At 37.8% G+C, this 18439-nt stretch overlaps 2 protein-coding genes across 2 annotated transcripts; one reads left to right on the top strand and one right to left on the bottom strand.

Moving 5' to 3' along the window:
• The first annotated feature begins 736 nt into the window (after window positions 1-736).
• Window positions 737-18084, top strand: rtf2 (replication termination factor 2). The gene is made up of 9 exons (XM_056402904.1): window positions 737-894; window positions 1427-1521; window positions 1735-1828; window positions 1983-2122; window positions 2611-2689; window positions 11989-12099; window positions 12233-12287; window positions 13443-13514; window positions 14960-18084. Exons 1-9 carry the CDS (start codon window positions 826-828, stop codon window positions 15154-15156), a joined length of 912 nt encoding a protein of 303 aa, XP_056258879.1. The 5' UTR covers window positions 737-825; the 3' UTR covers window positions 15157-18084.
• gcnt7 (glucosaminyl (N-acetyl) transferase family member 7) lies at window positions 3317-11962 on the bottom strand. Its single transcript, XM_056402892.1, has 5 exons — window positions 9399-11962; window positions 7592-7859; window positions 6333-7074; window positions 4593-4688; window positions 3317-4086 (listed from the first exon to the last, which is right to left on the bottom strand). Exons 2-5 carry the CDS (start codon window positions 7808-7810, stop codon window positions 3842-3844), a joined length of 1302 nt encoding a protein of 433 aa, XP_056258867.1. The 5' UTR covers window positions 7811-7859; window positions 9399-11962; the 3' UTR covers window positions 3317-3841.
• Window positions 18085-18439: the final 355 nt, after the last annotated feature.

Here is an 18439-nt window from a genome sequence, read left to right as displayed (position 1 = left end):
GGCCTGAAAGCCAGACTAATGTCACTTACTAGTTCTTGGTTTAATGGCGGACTGAAAATGTTTCATAGATGGATGGGCAGTTAAAGAGTGAAGTAATCTGGGCAAAGTTTACATACACAACTACAATAATGTAAGGTGGTATAGTTTAAAAGTATGAGCAAAGCCATGTTTTTGTTGCAGCAAATTGTCACATCATGATGATATTCCCCACATTTTTTCTAAATGTTTGCTTATGATTAAATTTATGGTATGATATTTTCATGCTGTACTAAAACCTTCTTATTCCCCTCAACTTTTTCTTCTTACTTTATTATATAATCCTCCTCTGATCTTCGATTGACTTGACAGTCGATTATATAAATATATGCATGTGGCATTCTGTGCGACAGGAGTGAAAAATAAATAAAAACAATGGTAAAAATATGTTGATCATAGTAATTATCAGTGGTTGTTGTTGGTAAATAGTTGCTGAGTAATTAGGTTATTATGCCTATCTTTCCTCAGCTTAGTGATAAAATTATTTTTTAAAATGGTAAATGGTAAATTTCCACTTGCTTCCCACTTCACCGGCAGCTCCTATCTGGGCTGCTTGCTGAACAGAAACTAGTAAAGTGATATTTTGACTGAGGCCTCCACACTGTGGCTGAAGCTACAAACTACAGCTGAATTTTTTTATGTTTTGGTCATTCAGCCACTGGAGGGCGACATCATATTAACCGCACATCCCGCGATGTTTGCGGCTCTCTCGTTGTTTGTTTACAACCTGAGTAGCTTTGTCCACAGTAAGCTAACGGGGTGATTAAACTTCACAAGTCGGCAGTCAAGATGGGATGTGATGGAGGCACGATCCCAAAAAGACATGAGTTGGTGAAAGGCCCTAAAAAAGTCGAGAAGGTGTGTTACGCTCGTTTCTTTTGCAGTTACCTTACCTTTCGTGTCGTCGAGGAAAGCTACCTGTAGGTTGCTAACTTTTAGCCAGCTAGCATGCAAACAGTATACTAATGTAGTTATTTATCTTGAAAATGATTAAATTGTTAAATTTGTAATTGTTTTAGGCACACTATGTAGTTTGAAAGTTAAATTATGCAATGAACGGATCAAATATGTACAGGGTTTACTTGTTGAAGATTTCATGCGCACGAAGGTAAGCTAACTAGCTAGCTAACGCTAGCCTTCAAAATACAATAGTTACGGATGTATAACATTCATTAGGATGGGCGAAGTTTAATAATAAATAGTATTTTGGTTGATTAATTTATTCTGTCCTTTATCTGTCGTTTGTTGAGGTAGAAGATATATTTTACAAGAGAGACGTGGCTGTCATTTCAGTGTGGACTAATTAACAGAGTCGTTCAACACATCATTTACAATATTTACATTCATCGTGGAACATTTTTTGATTTAGGCGTTTTAATTGTGTGTCTAGGTCGATAAAAATGCAGAGCTGGCCGCCAAATGGAAGTACTGTGCCCTGAGCCAGGAAAAACTCAGACGCCCCATCGTTGCTTGCGACCTGGGAAGGTGAGAGCTAAGTGTTTGTTAATCGTCAATCAGGCATAATCAGCTGCCTTGTTACAACTGTAGAGACAAGATGACTTGATAATGTGACACTGAGTGAAAACCTGTGTTAAATCTAACTAGAAAACTAATGAGGTTGTCACCACCAGCAGAGTCCGGCCATCCGTTTTCTGTGCCTGCTTAGATATCTGTTTATGTGTTTCTGTTATGTTTCAGGCTCTATAACAAAGATGCTGTCATTGAATATCTCCTGGATAAGTCTGCTGACAGACCCAATGCTGAGGCTGTTGCACACATCCGTGGGATAAAGGTGTGGTAAAGTCACTCTAGTCTTGTACAAAGATTCCTATTTCTAAGTCTATTTGAGTTTATTTGTGTGTTGGGGATTTATACGTCTGCATTTCTCTTTGATTTCATGTTGTTGTTTTTTTCTGTGCATGTTCATTCCTCTACTCTTTTTCCAGGATATAAAGGAACTGAACTTGACCGATAATCCTGAGTGGGAGGGAGAAAGAAGAAATGCTAAAGGAGACCGTTATGAGGATATCCACTGTGGCATGTTCATTTGCCCTGTTGTAGGGTTGGAGATGAATGGCAAGCACAGGTAAACATTACCAAGTAGAAGGGATTCAACTTAAGAATAATCAAAATGCTGGCACACAAAAGGTCAATTATGTGCACCTGTTGTACTGTAGTCTAATATTTTCAACCTGCTCAGGTGAGACTTAATTCATAGACTCTTTAGATTCTTGGGGAGCGCACTGTTGACCACATGATGTCATTAAAGTAACATCATCTTCATCAGTGTGTTCTCTAGAGATATCTGTGTCTAACATGAGCTGTGTCTTTATTCCTCTGTTTAAATTATATTCCGTGTTATTCATAAGTAAGATATGTATTGTGAAAACACTGGAAGGCTCTTATCAGTTGTTGTTACCAGTATCAAATCTTTCGTCCACTGGTTCATATTTAACAGTGTTAAAAATGCACCACATTTCACAGAAAGAATAGAAAAAAGACTGGAAGGGTTCAAGAAAGAAACATTTTCTTACGGTTTTGTTTTGTTTATATTCCCTGATATTTCCTTTTCAGGTTTTCTTACCTGCATACCTGTGGCTGTGTCTTCTCTGACCGGGCCCTGAAGGAGGTCAAGACAGAAATCTGCCACAAGGTGAGCATTATTTAGTTCTGTCTTTCCCTGTCACCCCTGTTCTTATCACTTTTATGTCCATGCATTTATACTGACTTTGTAGGCAGTATAAAAATGTCACAGACATGAAAGCACTTAAATATTCAGAAAAAACACTCCCTAAAAATGTACATTGTTTATGGACTAGTTTTACTCATGAAAATATGGAGATATATTTGAGTTTGCAACAGTTGATGGATTAGTAGTTTGCCAACTATGAATCTTTTTACATTTTCCTGATAGATTTTTAAACTACTCTTCCATGCAGTTGCTCCCCATTACTGTTAGTGTTTGGCAGTGGCTATGATGCTTTGATTCACACATAGAGTTCTTAGTGCTAATGCTTTGCAAATAAGCAGATATCACTGTAGATAACACACTACCGGTGTGGCATGGTATCAGATGCAAAAATAGGGTTTCTGACAGTTTGAGTCTTACTTTTGAAGAAGAATACTGCTGATTATTTCCTGTCACTGTTGATATGTCTGTTGAAGGGAAAGTATCGCACTTAATGAAAATAAAATCACAGTTTATTTGGGGATCTAATGTTCACAGTCACTCTGACATAAGTTGTAGATGATGAAGTGAAAATTACGATGAAACATCAGGTGTCTTTTAAAGAGGGAAGAGAGGTCTTTATTTGTTTAGTTGTTTACACCTGCAACTCCTTCATTAAAAAAAAAGATGAACTGACAATAATTTTATTAACAAGTGTGTTTCAAACTGGACAACATACTCAACAATATTAAATTAAACAATATTCAATATTAAATCAAATGAAACAATATTAAATGTATAATCAGTAGTTTATTCAATACTATGTGTAGTCTAGTTGTCTCAAAGTTGTCACTGCACTTTTGCTTAAACTGCATTGCTTTACTGTAAAGTTATTTTTTTTAATCCTCTGGCAATACACTGGCATTATACACTCTCATGATTATCAAAAAATAAATAGACAAATATATCTGTGAACAGTAGTCGTGCTACAGACGCTGGAAGTGTACAGTGCATCATCCCTTTGTTCTCAGTTCAGTTTTTTCCTGCTCACATCTTTGACATTCAGAGTCACTGAACAAGTGCAAATAGTATGAACTGCATGTAGCCCGACTTTTGTTAAAGATATCAACAGCGATTTCATGCTTCAGCACTGCTGTTAAAGTAGCTGCTGCTGCTTGAGTTGCTCTGTATAGCTAGCAGCCATGATGGGTCTATGGGAACAGTTGCCTGACTCAGCACCTTGTGTCTGTGCCACTGCTCCAGACAGTCCAGGGCCTCGGGAAAGGTGTTTCTCTCAAACTTATTGGCAAACATGCTGTTCCTGTTAATGATCCAAGGCAGGTCTTCAAATCCATAGATACAGATGTCTCGTACATAATGCCCTGGAAAATGACATCAACAATTTTGGTCACGTAGATGTGTGTATTTTATTGTTACATAAAACTTATTTTTTTCCATCTTCTACCAGTGAAAGGTCATATAAAACACAGACAGACTAAACCTATTACCATATAGAGATTACATCATATGAGAGGAATCCTCCTATCAGTTCTTTTGTTGAGTAAATCTTGAGTTGCCTTAGCCAGTAAATGGTCCTGTAATCCTGTTCGGGGCTAAAGAGCCAAACATAACTAAGGCAAAGAGTAAGGAGACATTTTTATTTCATTGGACACAGGTACAGTATGAGGCATGCTAGTGTTATTAATGTGATGTTAATTAATACTAGTTTGTTTTTAAGTTTCTGAAAATATACTTACTCACATAACAGATTCTAGATGACATTGTCATAGTATCAAGAATTAAACTAGACCATAGATAAGCCTTGTAGTACAGATATTGATCATTAAAATATTACCTCCAATAATAGACATGTTCTACTGTACTGTACCTTTGCAGCCACTGTGTGTCCTTCCTTCTTGATCCCTCCACTTGATTGCCCGAATGTCTCCAGCCCAACCTCCATCTATGTGGCTGCCTGGAGCTTCTGCAAACACATAACCAGATAAAATGAATAATTAGTATGTAATTGAATTCAAAGGATTTAGTTAGCCCTGCGTGGGAGGTGGCCTTGGATGTTTCTCATAGAAAAGCTTAGGGAACCGGCTGTGTTACTGCTCTTTATCCATGCTCTTTGTCCAGAGGTTAACCACATGTGCATTTGCCTAGTCAAGTAAAGTATTCCTTTTCATGGAATCTTTTTTTTTCTTGTAAAACTGAAACTGGCTGTTTGAAACCACTTCCTGTAAATCGTAAATGTCATGCGCCTCTTTGGTGTAGCTTCTTCACCACACTACTTAAGCTTTCCATTACCTATATAGAGCAGTGCACAACCACTTCCTGAAGCTCCTCTATGAGAGGCATCCAAGCAGGGCTAGTATTTATTGATCAAGTATGATTTTTCAAATGCAGCCCCCAGAAAATCACAAGCAGAAACACAAAACAAACATGTCATTAACTTCACACTAGCAATCCCAATTAATGGAGAAATGACAAGGTCTATTGGCCATCAAAAGCCATCAATATCAATACTGATATCCGTTAAAGCCTATGAGGGTTCAGAGCAAAAGCTATAGGGTTGATGTTAAGAATGGGCTAAGGTCTGCTGTATTGATACCTCAGGACAGTTATATGTTTGTTAGACTTTACTGATTACCCTTACACTTAGGGGAAATAACCCCATCTCATTTCAGTCACCCTCTTTACACACCCAGGGGTTCATTTGATTTCTTTGGTCAGTTCCATAATCAAGTTAGGGAATATTTCCTAATAAGTAACATGCTTGTCCGTTGATGTAAGAGGGAAACAGTCATTTCAGTTCACCAAAATTTCCCTTTTTGAGATTTGACTCAAGCATTACTCAAGTGTGAGAAATGACCGCCACAAAGGGTGTGTAGTGACAACAGAAATGGTGGGAGGGAAGGGAATGAGGAGGGACCTTGTAATAAAATATTGAAATATTGTTGATGGACAATATAAATATTAATGTTTATATCATTATCTTCATTTTAGATAATATACGTTCAATGTTCACATGCTGTAGATTACACTTGTCATACAGTATGTGTGGGATAAAAGAAAAGGAAATTTGTTCACTTCAAGCAAGCAATAGTTGGCAGTGTTACAGTGTTTCACCACGTGCTGTCATTTTTCCTAATGTGCCAGTACTACACCCAAATTTTGCACCAACATTTACACCTCTGCCGGGTGTAGAAAGTTTGCAATATTTCAAACTATTTTTTTTTTTGAATATCTGCTGTTTCCACTAAGCAAGTTTTAAAACTTGGTGGATGAAAACACACTTAATGTAATTGCCTCAGACATGCTGTGGTTCAGTGTAAAGCCAATCCAAGACTCCATAATCCAGTTTTTACACTGCGACCAGTAACTAACTCAATGATCCAGTGCAAAAAATTATTTAAAGATCAAATATGCTCTTTGACCATGTTGCATCGATTGTGTTTCTGTATCTTATGTCTCCTTGTGTTATATCATAATAACGCTATTAATAATTAATAGTTTTGTTTTTTTTTTACCAAGATTTGTCCTGTAGAACTTAGAAAAAAGGTTACATCAGCACTAGAAGAAAATTGCTGCATGTCTGTATATCCATTCAAAACAGACAGTTTACCTTTGACATGGTTGAGTGTCACCCAGTAGTGCTCGTCTGGACTGAATGTGTCCTTGGACCACTCCAAGAGGTCGTGGGCTATGGGGCTTTTCAGAACAAAGTCTACAAAGGCCCTAGTGAGAGCATAGTAAGCTGTTCCAAAATACACTTGCAGATTGTGTGGAGGAGGACCTTTCTTCAGCCCCAACCCTTTCCGAGCTACATGTGACCCCATGATCTCCTTGTGCTGGAGCCGTGTCCTGTACCTCATGGACACCGGCTGCTTGACCCCAGGTGTCATGTTTCTGTCCCTCCACTCTTTGCTCTGCATGTACTGCACCAGTTCCAGGTTGCTCTTGACAGGGAAATCCTGTCCACACAGATTCACCACCTTCCTCCAGCCTATCTTGGACTTTGCGAGATCCTTCATGCAGTTCAAATCTGCTTTCAGGCGGGAAAAGCCAGCGTAGGTCACTGTCTCGCTTTGGCTGGAGAGGAAGGCGTTTTGGAAGCAGCTTACTAGCTTCTGTACGGCCATCTGGTACTCCCATGGAGCCTTAGCATCCACATGAATACAGTAGACATTTTGCGGCATGTAAATGGCCCGCAGCAATCGCACAAAAAGCTCCAGCTCTTTGTGAACGGTCACAATGAATGCTAAAGGGTATTCTTCCTCCTCAGGGCTCAGAGGTCTTGTGATGAAGTGTAGGTTTTGGGTCAAATCGGGACACTGCAGATGACTATTGAGAATATAGCTTTCCACCTGCAGAAGAGATATATTATCACTACAACTGTTACTATCTTACTTGTGGAACAATCTTTACTGGTATTAGTCAGCATACTTACACTCAATAATGGATTTGGAAAATTATTGTATTGGGTTAATTATTTTGTAGTTAAACATTTGTTTTCAGCACGTCACTACCATAGAATCTCATTTATGTCTGTTCTCAAACATAATGTGCAATATGACTGACAGGCTTGTGCTGTCATATCTCCTAATGTGCCAGTGCTGTACAGTTTCTGTCCAAATTTAGCACCTACCCACGAGTGCTGAATACTCATGTAATAATGTAGTAATAACTACTGAGTACTCATGATTTGGGACGTGAAAATTGTTGACGCGCGTCGTGGCTGGTGTGATCCCAGCACAAGAGAGCATCTAGTTAAGTTCTGTGAATGAAAATGTAGTCCAGAATTCTCTGTGCATTTCATTGCTAACAAATGTTTACCATAGATTTTTGACATACATTTTGCATACAAAATAAAATCGAACATACCTGGCAGTCACGGTGGTACCATTCTACTCCTTCATCAGTGCCAGGTAGAAAACTTTTACATTCAGTGGAAAAGGGTCTGCAACTTGATGGCTCTAGGGGCTTGGGCTCTGCTGGCTCTGTTGTTGTTATCCTAGCCCTCAAATAAATTACTGAACAAATAATAATACTCATCCCCAGGCACAACAAGAAGCTGCATTTTGTCCCCTCAAGCTGGTGCATAATAGCCCCACTTCAACTTATCCAATCAGCACCACCACAGATAAAACTCCTGCAAGAAAGACATGCAGTTTGGTTATTTGCAGAAGGGTCCTGTACTCCTGAGGGTTATTAAATAGGGTTAAATATGTAGGTTAGCACAAATTGATGAAGCCGGCGTTCAGCTCAAGAATTGTAGATTAGTGTACCAGTTTTAGTCTGTTGATAATTGATATTTGAGATGTGACGCATAACTGACAGCATGTTGTCAGTTCTTTCTGAAACACAGCATTTAATAGTAGCATTCTTGAAATATATAGCATTATAACTTATCTATCATAATGGGATTTTTATAATCATGCCGTGGAATAAATTTCACCCATAGTGTCTCTACTTTCTGCCACAACTGAAATGCAAAACAAAACAAAACCAATTAAAGGAATCTGTACATGAAGCTTTGACAAAACATAGGAGCAAGAATAGAGAGAATTGACAAAGTAGAACACTTATAAACACCTTTTAAATACTTTAATTTCTATTAGGACCATGAATTGAAATGTTATAATGAACAGCTAGTTGATCAATCAATTGGTTGAGCAATAGAAAATGTTATTTAGAATTTTTAAATAATCTGTTTGTTTCATGTTATTATGAAATTAGCATTACATTTTACAGGCATAATTAAAATACTTTGTGGGTGGGTAGTTAAAAATGGCTATATTTTGTTATTTAATCATTTATCAAATAATTGATGACAATAATTAAAGCGATTAAAGCCTCATTTAAAAGACACCATACAGACTCACTGAACAAGTTTGGCAGAACATCTGAAAACTCATGTAAACTTTAGGAGCCACATGTGCAAGGTACAACAGAAAGCATTAAGTAAACAAACAACATTTTTGAGAGATATGAGGACACCCAAAGGTTTTGAAACTGACTTCAGAATAATTTAAGCGTTGTAAAGGTAGCATTTGTATGTAGCTGTTTACAGTCCTCCTTATACTCAACATTATGCATATTTTGCAATGTTGCTTTCACCAGGGGCTGTGAGTGGTTGAGCTCATGTATAATTCAGAAATCTTTGTATGGGCAGGAAAATGGATTTGAAACTCCAGTGGTCCCTTCATAGCAAAGACGCTCAGGGCATCTCTCATGACTGGTCTTGGTGTTTAACTGCTCTTTAACCCCCCTTTGTTCTTGAGAACAGCACAGAAGATATCTATAGGGGGTTGCCATGGAAATGTGTATGTTTCTAATGTTCCTTTTGAGATGCGCCCCCACCACCACCACCACCACCACACAACCCAATCCTTCACTGAGAGAAAAACCAACTACTCCTCAGCACGTAAATGCAGTAAGAAATAGCTTGCTGCTTTATTGTGCTCAGTGTTTGTAGTCAGGGATTCTTTTTTGTGCTCAGCCAGAAACCGTTTGATCGTAGCTTGTGATAATAATCATTTCACATTCATTTTGCGATTATATCTATCTGTCATGTTTATGTCTGTCTACATCAAAAATGTAAAGCTCATATCAACGCATCACATGTAAACACATGCAGATACAGTATGTAAAGAAAAATGCAAAAGACTGGGCAGGGTTAGCATCTTACCTCTGAGGCAGTTCACTTTGTAGTACTTATGATGAAGAGATAAAACATTAGACATCAGCGCCTGTTCTGATCATTGTTGATCAAACTGCTACTCCAAATGTGTTATTTCAATCCATCCAGGGTCTGGCAGAGTTATATCCATTGGAAACATCATCAACAAAAACAGGAACAGCGTCAGGAGTAGCTTTTGTTATCTGTTCATGCTAAACTTATCACATTTGTTTCGTTGTTGTCTTTGGCAGTGAGAGACCCAGGAAGCTGCACTCTCTGAGCTTGAGACCGTGCCGGAGTATGACCGAGTGTGTTTTTTTTCTCTGGTTGTATTCGTTGCTGATTAAGTCGCCTCCCTACAACAGCCCCATGAGATTAGGGCCGTCCCCGCTTGGTTACCAGCAGTGATGCATACACCTGACACACAGAAACACGTCACACACGCTCTTTCTCTCTCCCTAAGGTTTTTTTCCACTCTCCTCCCCCATACAGTTTCCTACTCACTGGTGTGTTCCGTCTTTCCTATTTTTTTCTTCTTGCTTTACATTATTTCTTTCTTGGTCCCCTTTACCTCAGGTTCCTTTCTTCTTTTTTCTCTCAAATGTGTTAAGTTGCAGTTCATCTCCCCAGTCGCGGGTGCACATGTCAAATTATCCAGAGTGTCCCTCCACTGAGTACTCGCTCTCCGCCTTGTTCAGCTTCTTGTCGTCTGTCAGGTGGCCGGTTTAATGTTGAAGCAAGGTTGTGGTTGATTTGCTGACTGACTTGACAATAAGGTGCCCAGCTCACCGGTGGCCTGTGTCATTCGGGTAATAGCAACAGCAGAGCGACGGACTTCAGAGCAGCACCCACAGAGTTTATTTGCTGCCTGGTCAGCTTCTGAGATTATCCCTCTTGTGTTGAACAGAGCACATGGCCGGAGTTCACACCCACTGAGCCTGCATTACGGCCACACAATAGATCCCCTGCTGGTAACTCAGGGGTTTAATATTTGTGTTTGTATATGGCTGTGTATTCCCTTCTTTATGAAGCAGTCACACAGCTTGTGTTAGTATCATTTTTGACTAATATACAAAATTTTGAATTTGAGATTTTTGCCATCTTTTGTTTTAGGTTGGCCTGTCTGAGAAAAATGCAACTATGAACAACAATTTACAAACTGCGCTACATAAATTAGATGTATCCTGGTAGTAAAATACCCAATAATGTACTGGTCAGTAAAACTGGACTTAATAAACCTCATCAAGAGCAGAGAGCAGGGCAAACCCAGTCAGCTAGATCTGTGGGAGATCCATACCAGGAGGATTTTTAGATTTTATAGAATAGTGGATTAAAACATAATGAATTTAAAAATAGGTCTACATTATTTATTTATTGAACATACATTACAGTGTGACTGTAAAGCGCTTCAAACACAAGATTCATTGACTGGATGTCATTGGTCATTAACAGGTTTCTAGCTTATCATAGTCATGTGCTTCTGACTGTACTTCTATCTGGGTTAAAGAGCATAGTTACAAATTCCAACAATTTTGGTGCAACGCTGTTAGAAGCCCACACATTACGTCAATGTCTTTTTAAGCAACTTACTGACTTTGCCTGTTCAGATATATAACTGTTCAGCACAGAGTATGCTTACATATTTATTTTTTCCTGAAGAAATGCAGCTGTGTTTAGAAATAGTTTGACTATTATAATATTTGTTTTTTCAGTCTACCTATCCCTGCCTCAGAAACCTCATAATCAAGAGTTCCATCCAGCAGGATAAACAAATCATTGTTTTGCAAGTGAAAGTAGGAGTACATCCCCTTGCCTGTTTTGCACCTGAACCTTTTTTAAGTGCAGTTTTTGTGCTTTTAGCCTGATCGTATGTCATGTTATGAGATTATGTGTTTTTCAAGATAAACGTTTTTTTTTTTTTTTTTTTTTTTTTTTTTTAAGAGGAATACATCTTTAAACTTGCCTTACGCGCAAATATATATATTTGAAACATAAACGTTTCAAATATATATATTTGAAACGTTTATGTTTCAGGGTATGGGTCAGGAAAAATCCTGCCATGAATAAAATGCTCAGCTCACTCACACACTGTAAGTGGAAGGATTTAACACAGGACTGTTCAAATCAGAGGCATTTAGCTCAATTATGCATCCTGTGGAACAATTCTTCCTTTTATGGCACAACCTGTGTTTCAGTTAATAACAGAAGTTTACATCCATCACGAACAGGGCATTTCAATGACAATCATAATATAACAAATACATGCTTTGACATATAGGAAATGATTGAATTGATATTTATTACAATCAGCTTTGTTCCACTGTAATTATATATAAAAAACACAATATGATTGTATCATGAGTTGCAATATGATTACACTGAAAGTTGGTTAATGCCAATACTGAATTATCTACCAGGGCTTATTTTTAGTCACTCAGTTTTTAAATCAGTGGAGGAAGTGTTGTCTTACATTTCTTACCCTTCAATTTTTAAACATAGATGCCGACTATGAACTGCCTTTGCAGTTGTTACACAGGTTTTCCTATTTTGCCGGTCACATGCAGTGTCTGTTAACTGGGGTGTCATGTCTGTGCTATAGTGTGGGGACCCGTTTAAAGATGAGGATATCATTGTGGTCAATGGCACCAAGGAAGAGGTGGAAAAGCTGAGGGAGAAGATGGAAGAGAGGCGAGCCAAAGCCAAAACTAAGGTAACTTTTAATTATTGTTAGGTTTTGAATAACATTTGTCTAAACTTTGAAAACCTTTTTTGGAATAATGTTCAACTTTTGTCAGGGACAGTGGTTTTATTGTGTAATCAATACATTTCCCTTTTTCTTTTAGAAATCAAAGAAGAGCAAAGCAGCTGAAACTGTGTCCACACCATCAGAATCAAAAGGTTTGTGTAAAGCCTGGTTGAGGCGTCATTCATTTTAGTCAGACAAATCTTTGTGTTTAGCATTTACATAAACAAAAGCATGCAACTAACAAAACACTGGAGCCTTTTCTTCTTCATTTGAATAATATTCTGAACATCCTGTAGAGGAGTTGTCTTGGTTATTCAAACGTTTAACTTGCATGCAAACTCAGTAAATACTGTGAAGTTGATGATATATATAAGATGTAGAAAAGCAACATAGATCCTAACACATCTCATTTCATAATTTATCTAATTAGTAGATGAAAAAGGCTCATACTTATTAAATGTGTGGCCTTTACTTCGAAATAGCTCATGTGCTCTTTTCCACTGAAAGTTAATAATAAAGTGTATTTTTTTAAAATGTTAGTAGATACCTTTTTTTCAGGCGAGGTGGCCCCTGCCTCTGCCATAAAGCGCTGATGTTCTTAGCAGAGAGCAGATTTTCTGTGCTCCCATGAGAAAAGGTTCATATTACATACATTTTCTCTTTCAGTGGTGATGTGTCATATGTGGTTTATTTTAAACTATATTGGTCACATTTCATTGTCTTACTGTGTGTATATATATATATTAATTTCCTCATACATGTTCTGAGAACCTGAACAGACTTATAGGTCATCATTTCCCCATTTAAGAGGTGCATCTTTCCCATCGTGACTGAAGATGTAGCGAAATTGTTTGTCATTTTTTAAAATCGGCCCTGCTTTATACATTTCCCGTGTGAAATCTTATCCTAGTTTTTATTTCATTTCATGAGTCTCATCAATAAGCAAAGAATTGCAAATCCTACAACTGGTGATTTTGGAATTGGTAAAGTGTTTTTACAGTTTGGCCGGGTGTTTATGAATCTTAGATCAAAGACCTCCAGTATTGTGTGCCCTCAGAGAGCATTGGTGTGGTTTCCTGTTTAGTTTTCCAGGACAGCACAAGGCTCTGAGCTCACAAGTGAACAGGGCATTTGCTGAGAAACACCTGATGCATTTTTGTTACTCAAATCAAAACTAAAGCTTCAGTGAAAAAAATTACACATAATTTTTTTCCTGACCATAAGACAAATTATGTTGACTATTTGAACACAACATTGAATTATCCTCTGGCTTAATCGGATTGTCTGACTCTGGTTTCTTCCTGCAGATGACACACAGTCTCCTCAAGTGAATGTAGCAGAGAGCAGCTCCAGTTCGGACAGCCAGAGCACCTCGTCAGGTAGCTAATACTTTGCTTTGACATATACAAACAAAGATTAAATATAAACTCTACATTTGGAAGTGACAGCAGTGTTGAGCATATGTAAGGAGTCCTCTCCACCTTCAAACAGCATGGCAGTCATTCTGAAAGATTACTGTTTAAAATGGATTGTTTTGTTTTTTTTATTCTCAGATGTTACCAGATTATGAATAAAAGGATAACCTACAGTGGATATAAAAAATCTACACAGCACTGTTAAAATGGCAGGTTTTGATATATAAAAAAAAAAAAAAGAAACCAAGATAAATCCTTTCAGAACGTTTTCCTTTTTAATGTGACCTATAACCTATATAAACTGGCGCGCCTTTTGATTTTATCACGGTACTCAAAGTTTGTTTGGGTAGGAATCTTTCAGCTTAGCACATCTAGACTTGGCAATATTTGTCCACTCTTTGCAAAAAAGTTCCAGATTCATCACATTACGAGGGCATCTCCTGTGCACAGCCCTCTTCAGGTCACCCAACAGATTTTTCAATTGGATTCAGGTCTGGGCTCTGGCTGGGTCATTCCAAAACCTTAAGCTTCTCTTGGTGAAGCCATTCCTTTGTTGATTTGAATGTGTGCTTTGGGTTGTTGTGCTGAAAGGTGAAATTCCTCTTCATCTTCAGCTCTTTAGCAGATGCCTGAAAGTTTTGTGCCAAAATTGACTGGTATTTGGAGCTATTCATAATTCCCTCCACCTTGACTATAGCCCCAGTTCCTACTATAGAAAAACAGAAAGCAGCCCTGCAGTACAATACTGCCACCACCATGCTTCACCATGCACGGGTGATGTGCTGTGCTGTTTTTGCACCAAACATACTTTTTTGGAATTCTGTCAAAAAGTTGAAACCTTGGTCTCATCAGACCATAACACATTTTTTGGGACCTTTTTTTTTTTTTTTTTTTAATTTACCTTGGCTTGGATGTTTATTTTTGGGATAATGCATGAGATTATTATCACATGTAGGGAGCAACCAGTACTTCCTCAGCTCCTTTAATTTTCTACCCCTCTCCTGGGTCACTTTAATTGATGGTAGGTGTATACCACTATTTAACATGAGCTTCAGTGTGAGTTGTTGATTCTGACCACAGCCCCAGTCATAAGAGGGTGTTCACACTGGGTTGCAGTTTGTTTTTCACTTGAATTTTATAGGGTATGGGTCAGACTTAATGTGGAAAAAGTTCTGAAATTACTTATCTTGTTTTCATGTTTGTTTCACTGTAAACATTTGAGCATCAAGTTATATCTTCAGTATGGACCTTAAATTCCAGGGAGCATTAAAAACACTTTTTCTAGGTGTCAAATCAAACAAAATCTAAGCAAAGTATGATATATTTTAATTCTTTGCCTTGTTTTTCTTTGTTCTTATCTTCCTCTTGTTGTTTTGTTTTTCCGTTTCATTTTCCATTTTACCGCCCAGATGTGCCCGGACCCTCGGGATCCTCCAGCTCCTCTAAAGGCGCCAAGTCTTCGACAGCCTCCGCCTCCAAGAGGTCCATCCAGGACATGAAGGAAAAATCAGAGGCCTTCAAATCCCTGTTCACCTCCCACAGCTCCGCCAAGCGTACCAAAGAGCAGACATCCAACTGGGTCACCCACACCCCATATCACTTCTAAGTAACTATCACTCAGTGTAAAGACCGCCATTTTTAGATTGCTCCAGAAAATGTGACCCATTAAATACCAATTACTGATAAATCTAATTCTGCATACCCAGCTCCAGAAATGCACATTACCCACATGACCTTTAATAATATCACCAATGTATGGGCTCATTCCCAACTTGTCTCTTCAGTCCCAAGTAGCTCAGTGTTTACATGTTGTGAACATTTTGTTAATAGCTCCCCAAGCTGTTCAGGCGCTTTGTTTTGTAACCTAATTCCTCCCCCATGTATTCTCTTCCATCAGTGTGTTCTCAGTCACAGGTGCTTGGAGAATTGATGCTAGGGTGACTTCATCATTTCTGTCACTCTGCTGTCTCCTAGTGGACAGACCGCAGCTTTTTAAAGTGTGATCTCTAAATGGTTGAAACTATCACAGAAGTGATGTGAGTGGATATATACAGGCTTGATCTCACTCTTCAGTTGAGATGAAACATCCTACTGGGTTCTACCTGTCTTCAAAGACTATTGTCTATGAACACATAATGTGGGTTTCTTCATAAGTTCTACCAGAATGAGCTTGGCCCTCATTCCTTCTTTGTAGAATATATTTCACAAGTTTTGCAGAGAACTCTGAAGTTATTTTTTTTTTCAGTCTATCGGTTATTTATAGCAAGATGATAAGAAACTTGAGCATCACAAGCTTCATTATTTTCAGTTTCCTTTTCCAAACAAAGTGCTTCCAACTGTCTGTTTTTCTCTGGGTCTTTTTGGAAGACCTTTTGATGTGAAAACAAAATATGTTGGTTTCCAGTTTGTGATAGCAAAATGTGGTGAAATTGAATTATGTTCTTCTTCAGACAGTTGGAGTTTTTAAAGGAGATTAGAAATGTTTTGGTCTTCCTTTTTTTTTTTTTTTTTTTTTTTTTTAAATGTAATGAGAAGATGTCAAAATAAAATTTCTATTCAGTCAAGTTTGATTTTTCTTAAAACCAATTTCCTCACTCTGTATTACCGTATTGTGCTGCCTATATTATAAGTACAATGCACAAAAAGTTGCCTTTATTTTGTGTTTGGCCTGTAATATAAAGCTTGGTTACACAATGCTATAAAGTGAAAAGAAGAGCAATAATTACCTGTGGTGACAGCAGCAACAACTCCCAGTTGTGCACTTCACAGGAAAATTCACAGCAAAAACAAGCTATAAAAAGTTCTGATTACATACAGCAGCTGACGTGTGTTTACATGTTAACAGGTGTGAAATTGAAATCTGTTGTTAGGTTTAGTCTTTAGTGCGTTGATCAGGAGACACCCAGCTGTCAGCATCTGCTTGGTTACTGTTGCACATATGGTCTCGCTTGCGTGTCCTTTATTGTCTTCTAATGAAGGAGGGGGGTCAAAACAGCAGCCTCTGATCAAATAGGGGCAGTGATGCAGGAAGTGTTCAGAAGCAAAACAGAACTACAAAAAATTCTTTAAGGAAATACTCAATTGACAAATAAAAGTCCTCCAATTGAATATGTTCAATAATATCTTTTATATTTATTCATTTTTTCTCCAGAAGTTAAAACACATTTTAAATAGACTGAATTTGCATATTCATAGATTATACCCAGGTTGCTCCAAGCATCTTAGTGATCTTGCCCCAGTTCTTCTGTGGATTTAAGATGTCTCAGTGTCTTCAGTCTCTTCATGTGATCCTAGACTGACTCCACAGTGTTGAGATGAGTGCTTTGTGGGGACAAGACCATCTATGGACACACCTTCATATTCACTTAAAAGAGAGTGCATCCAAACGTTTGACTAGTACTGCATTTATATATATATATATATATATATATATGTTTTAGGAACACCACCTAGCTATGTTCAGTTTTTGTTCAAACTGTGCTAATTGTTTTGGAGGATGTAGTCCGTATACTGTTGAACTGCAGTGTGTTATGTTGACATGTGTTTCTATTATATTGTCCACCACATTCATATCAAGGAGGGAAGGCTAAACAACAGACACACCTTTGTATTCTGCAATACAGTTCAACAGCACCACAAATTGCTGCCTCCACCTAACAATAGTAAAATATATATGTATATATACATATACACATATACCCATGCTACATCAACAGTAATCTACATCTACAGTCAGTAAAACATTTGATACAGCCCAGAAAACAATTGTGCCACTAAAAACAGCATATATGGTGACTGAAGAAAAAAAGAAGAATAAAATTAGGTTAAAATATTTTTTTTTAATTGCTGACCAAAAAATTGTGCAGAAACTTAAATATCCCCTCTCCATTTGACATGGCATGAAATAAATTCAAACTTTCTGATTATTTCCAGGTTTATATGAAAATTGAGATTTTTGATGAAGTCTCAGACTTTTTGACCTCACTGTATGAGCTCCACATGTTTTGCGTTAAATCTTAATCTAATAGGTAACAGAACTACAGCTGCCAAGTGTAGTCCTATGTAGTGGAGTAAATTGTACATTGTTTCCTTCTGAAATGTAGTGGAGTGTAAGTGCTGTATAAAGTGGCATAAAATGGAAATACTCAAATAATATACAAGTAGCTCAAATTCGTACATAAGTATAGCATTTGAGTAAATATCCTGTGTTACATTCTACGACTGGATAGGCCCATATGCATACATGACTGTCTATATATGCTAAGATCAGCTAGATCCAAAGTAATACTGACCCTTTCTAAATCGAGAGCAGCCCTGTGGTAATGTGAGGACGCAGCCACTAGGCGGCAGCAGAGGCGTCCTTATACTACCTTCTGATTTTATAAACTCAAACTGTGGCCCAGTAAAAAAAAACTAAACAAACGGAACATACAAAGGGGAGTCTGCCTGCTTCTCATTAAATGTAAGTTACACCATAAATAATCCAATCACTGTGGCTGAAAATTTAAATAAACACTGCATCCTCTTGTCCTCATCCAGCTGCAGTCTGTGACATGTTTGTTTGTTTGTTGTTGATGTATAGGCTATCTTCCCGCACACGTTTACATCTCTGAATACAGTGGCATACAAAGAAATAATGCATCAATAACAAGAACAAAAAAAGCTTTTTTTTCTCTCTCTATTAGTTACCATAGAAACTGCGCAGGAGCAAAGGCAAAGTGGTTTTTTTTTTCTAACGGCCCTTTCGTTTGTTTTATATAGCCTATATATCAAGCACAGAAATGGCTTCATGAGGCCCGAGGACAGAATTTCTGATCTGAATGGATGTTTGCAAAGATATACTTTCCACAACTCAAAAGTGAAGCAACTATGGGATGTACAGTTAATGA

This window comes from Seriola aureovittata, chromosome 2 (genome assembly GCF_021018895.1).
Source record: "Seriola aureovittata isolate HTS-2021-v1 ecotype China chromosome 2, ASM2101889v1, whole genome shotgun sequence".
Lineage (NCBI taxonomy): Eukaryota > Metazoa > Chordata > Actinopteri > Carangiformes > Carangidae > Seriola > Seriola aureovittata.
The sequence above is the reverse complement of the archived record's forward strand: the minus strand, read 5'-3'. Positions and strand labels throughout refer to the sequence as shown.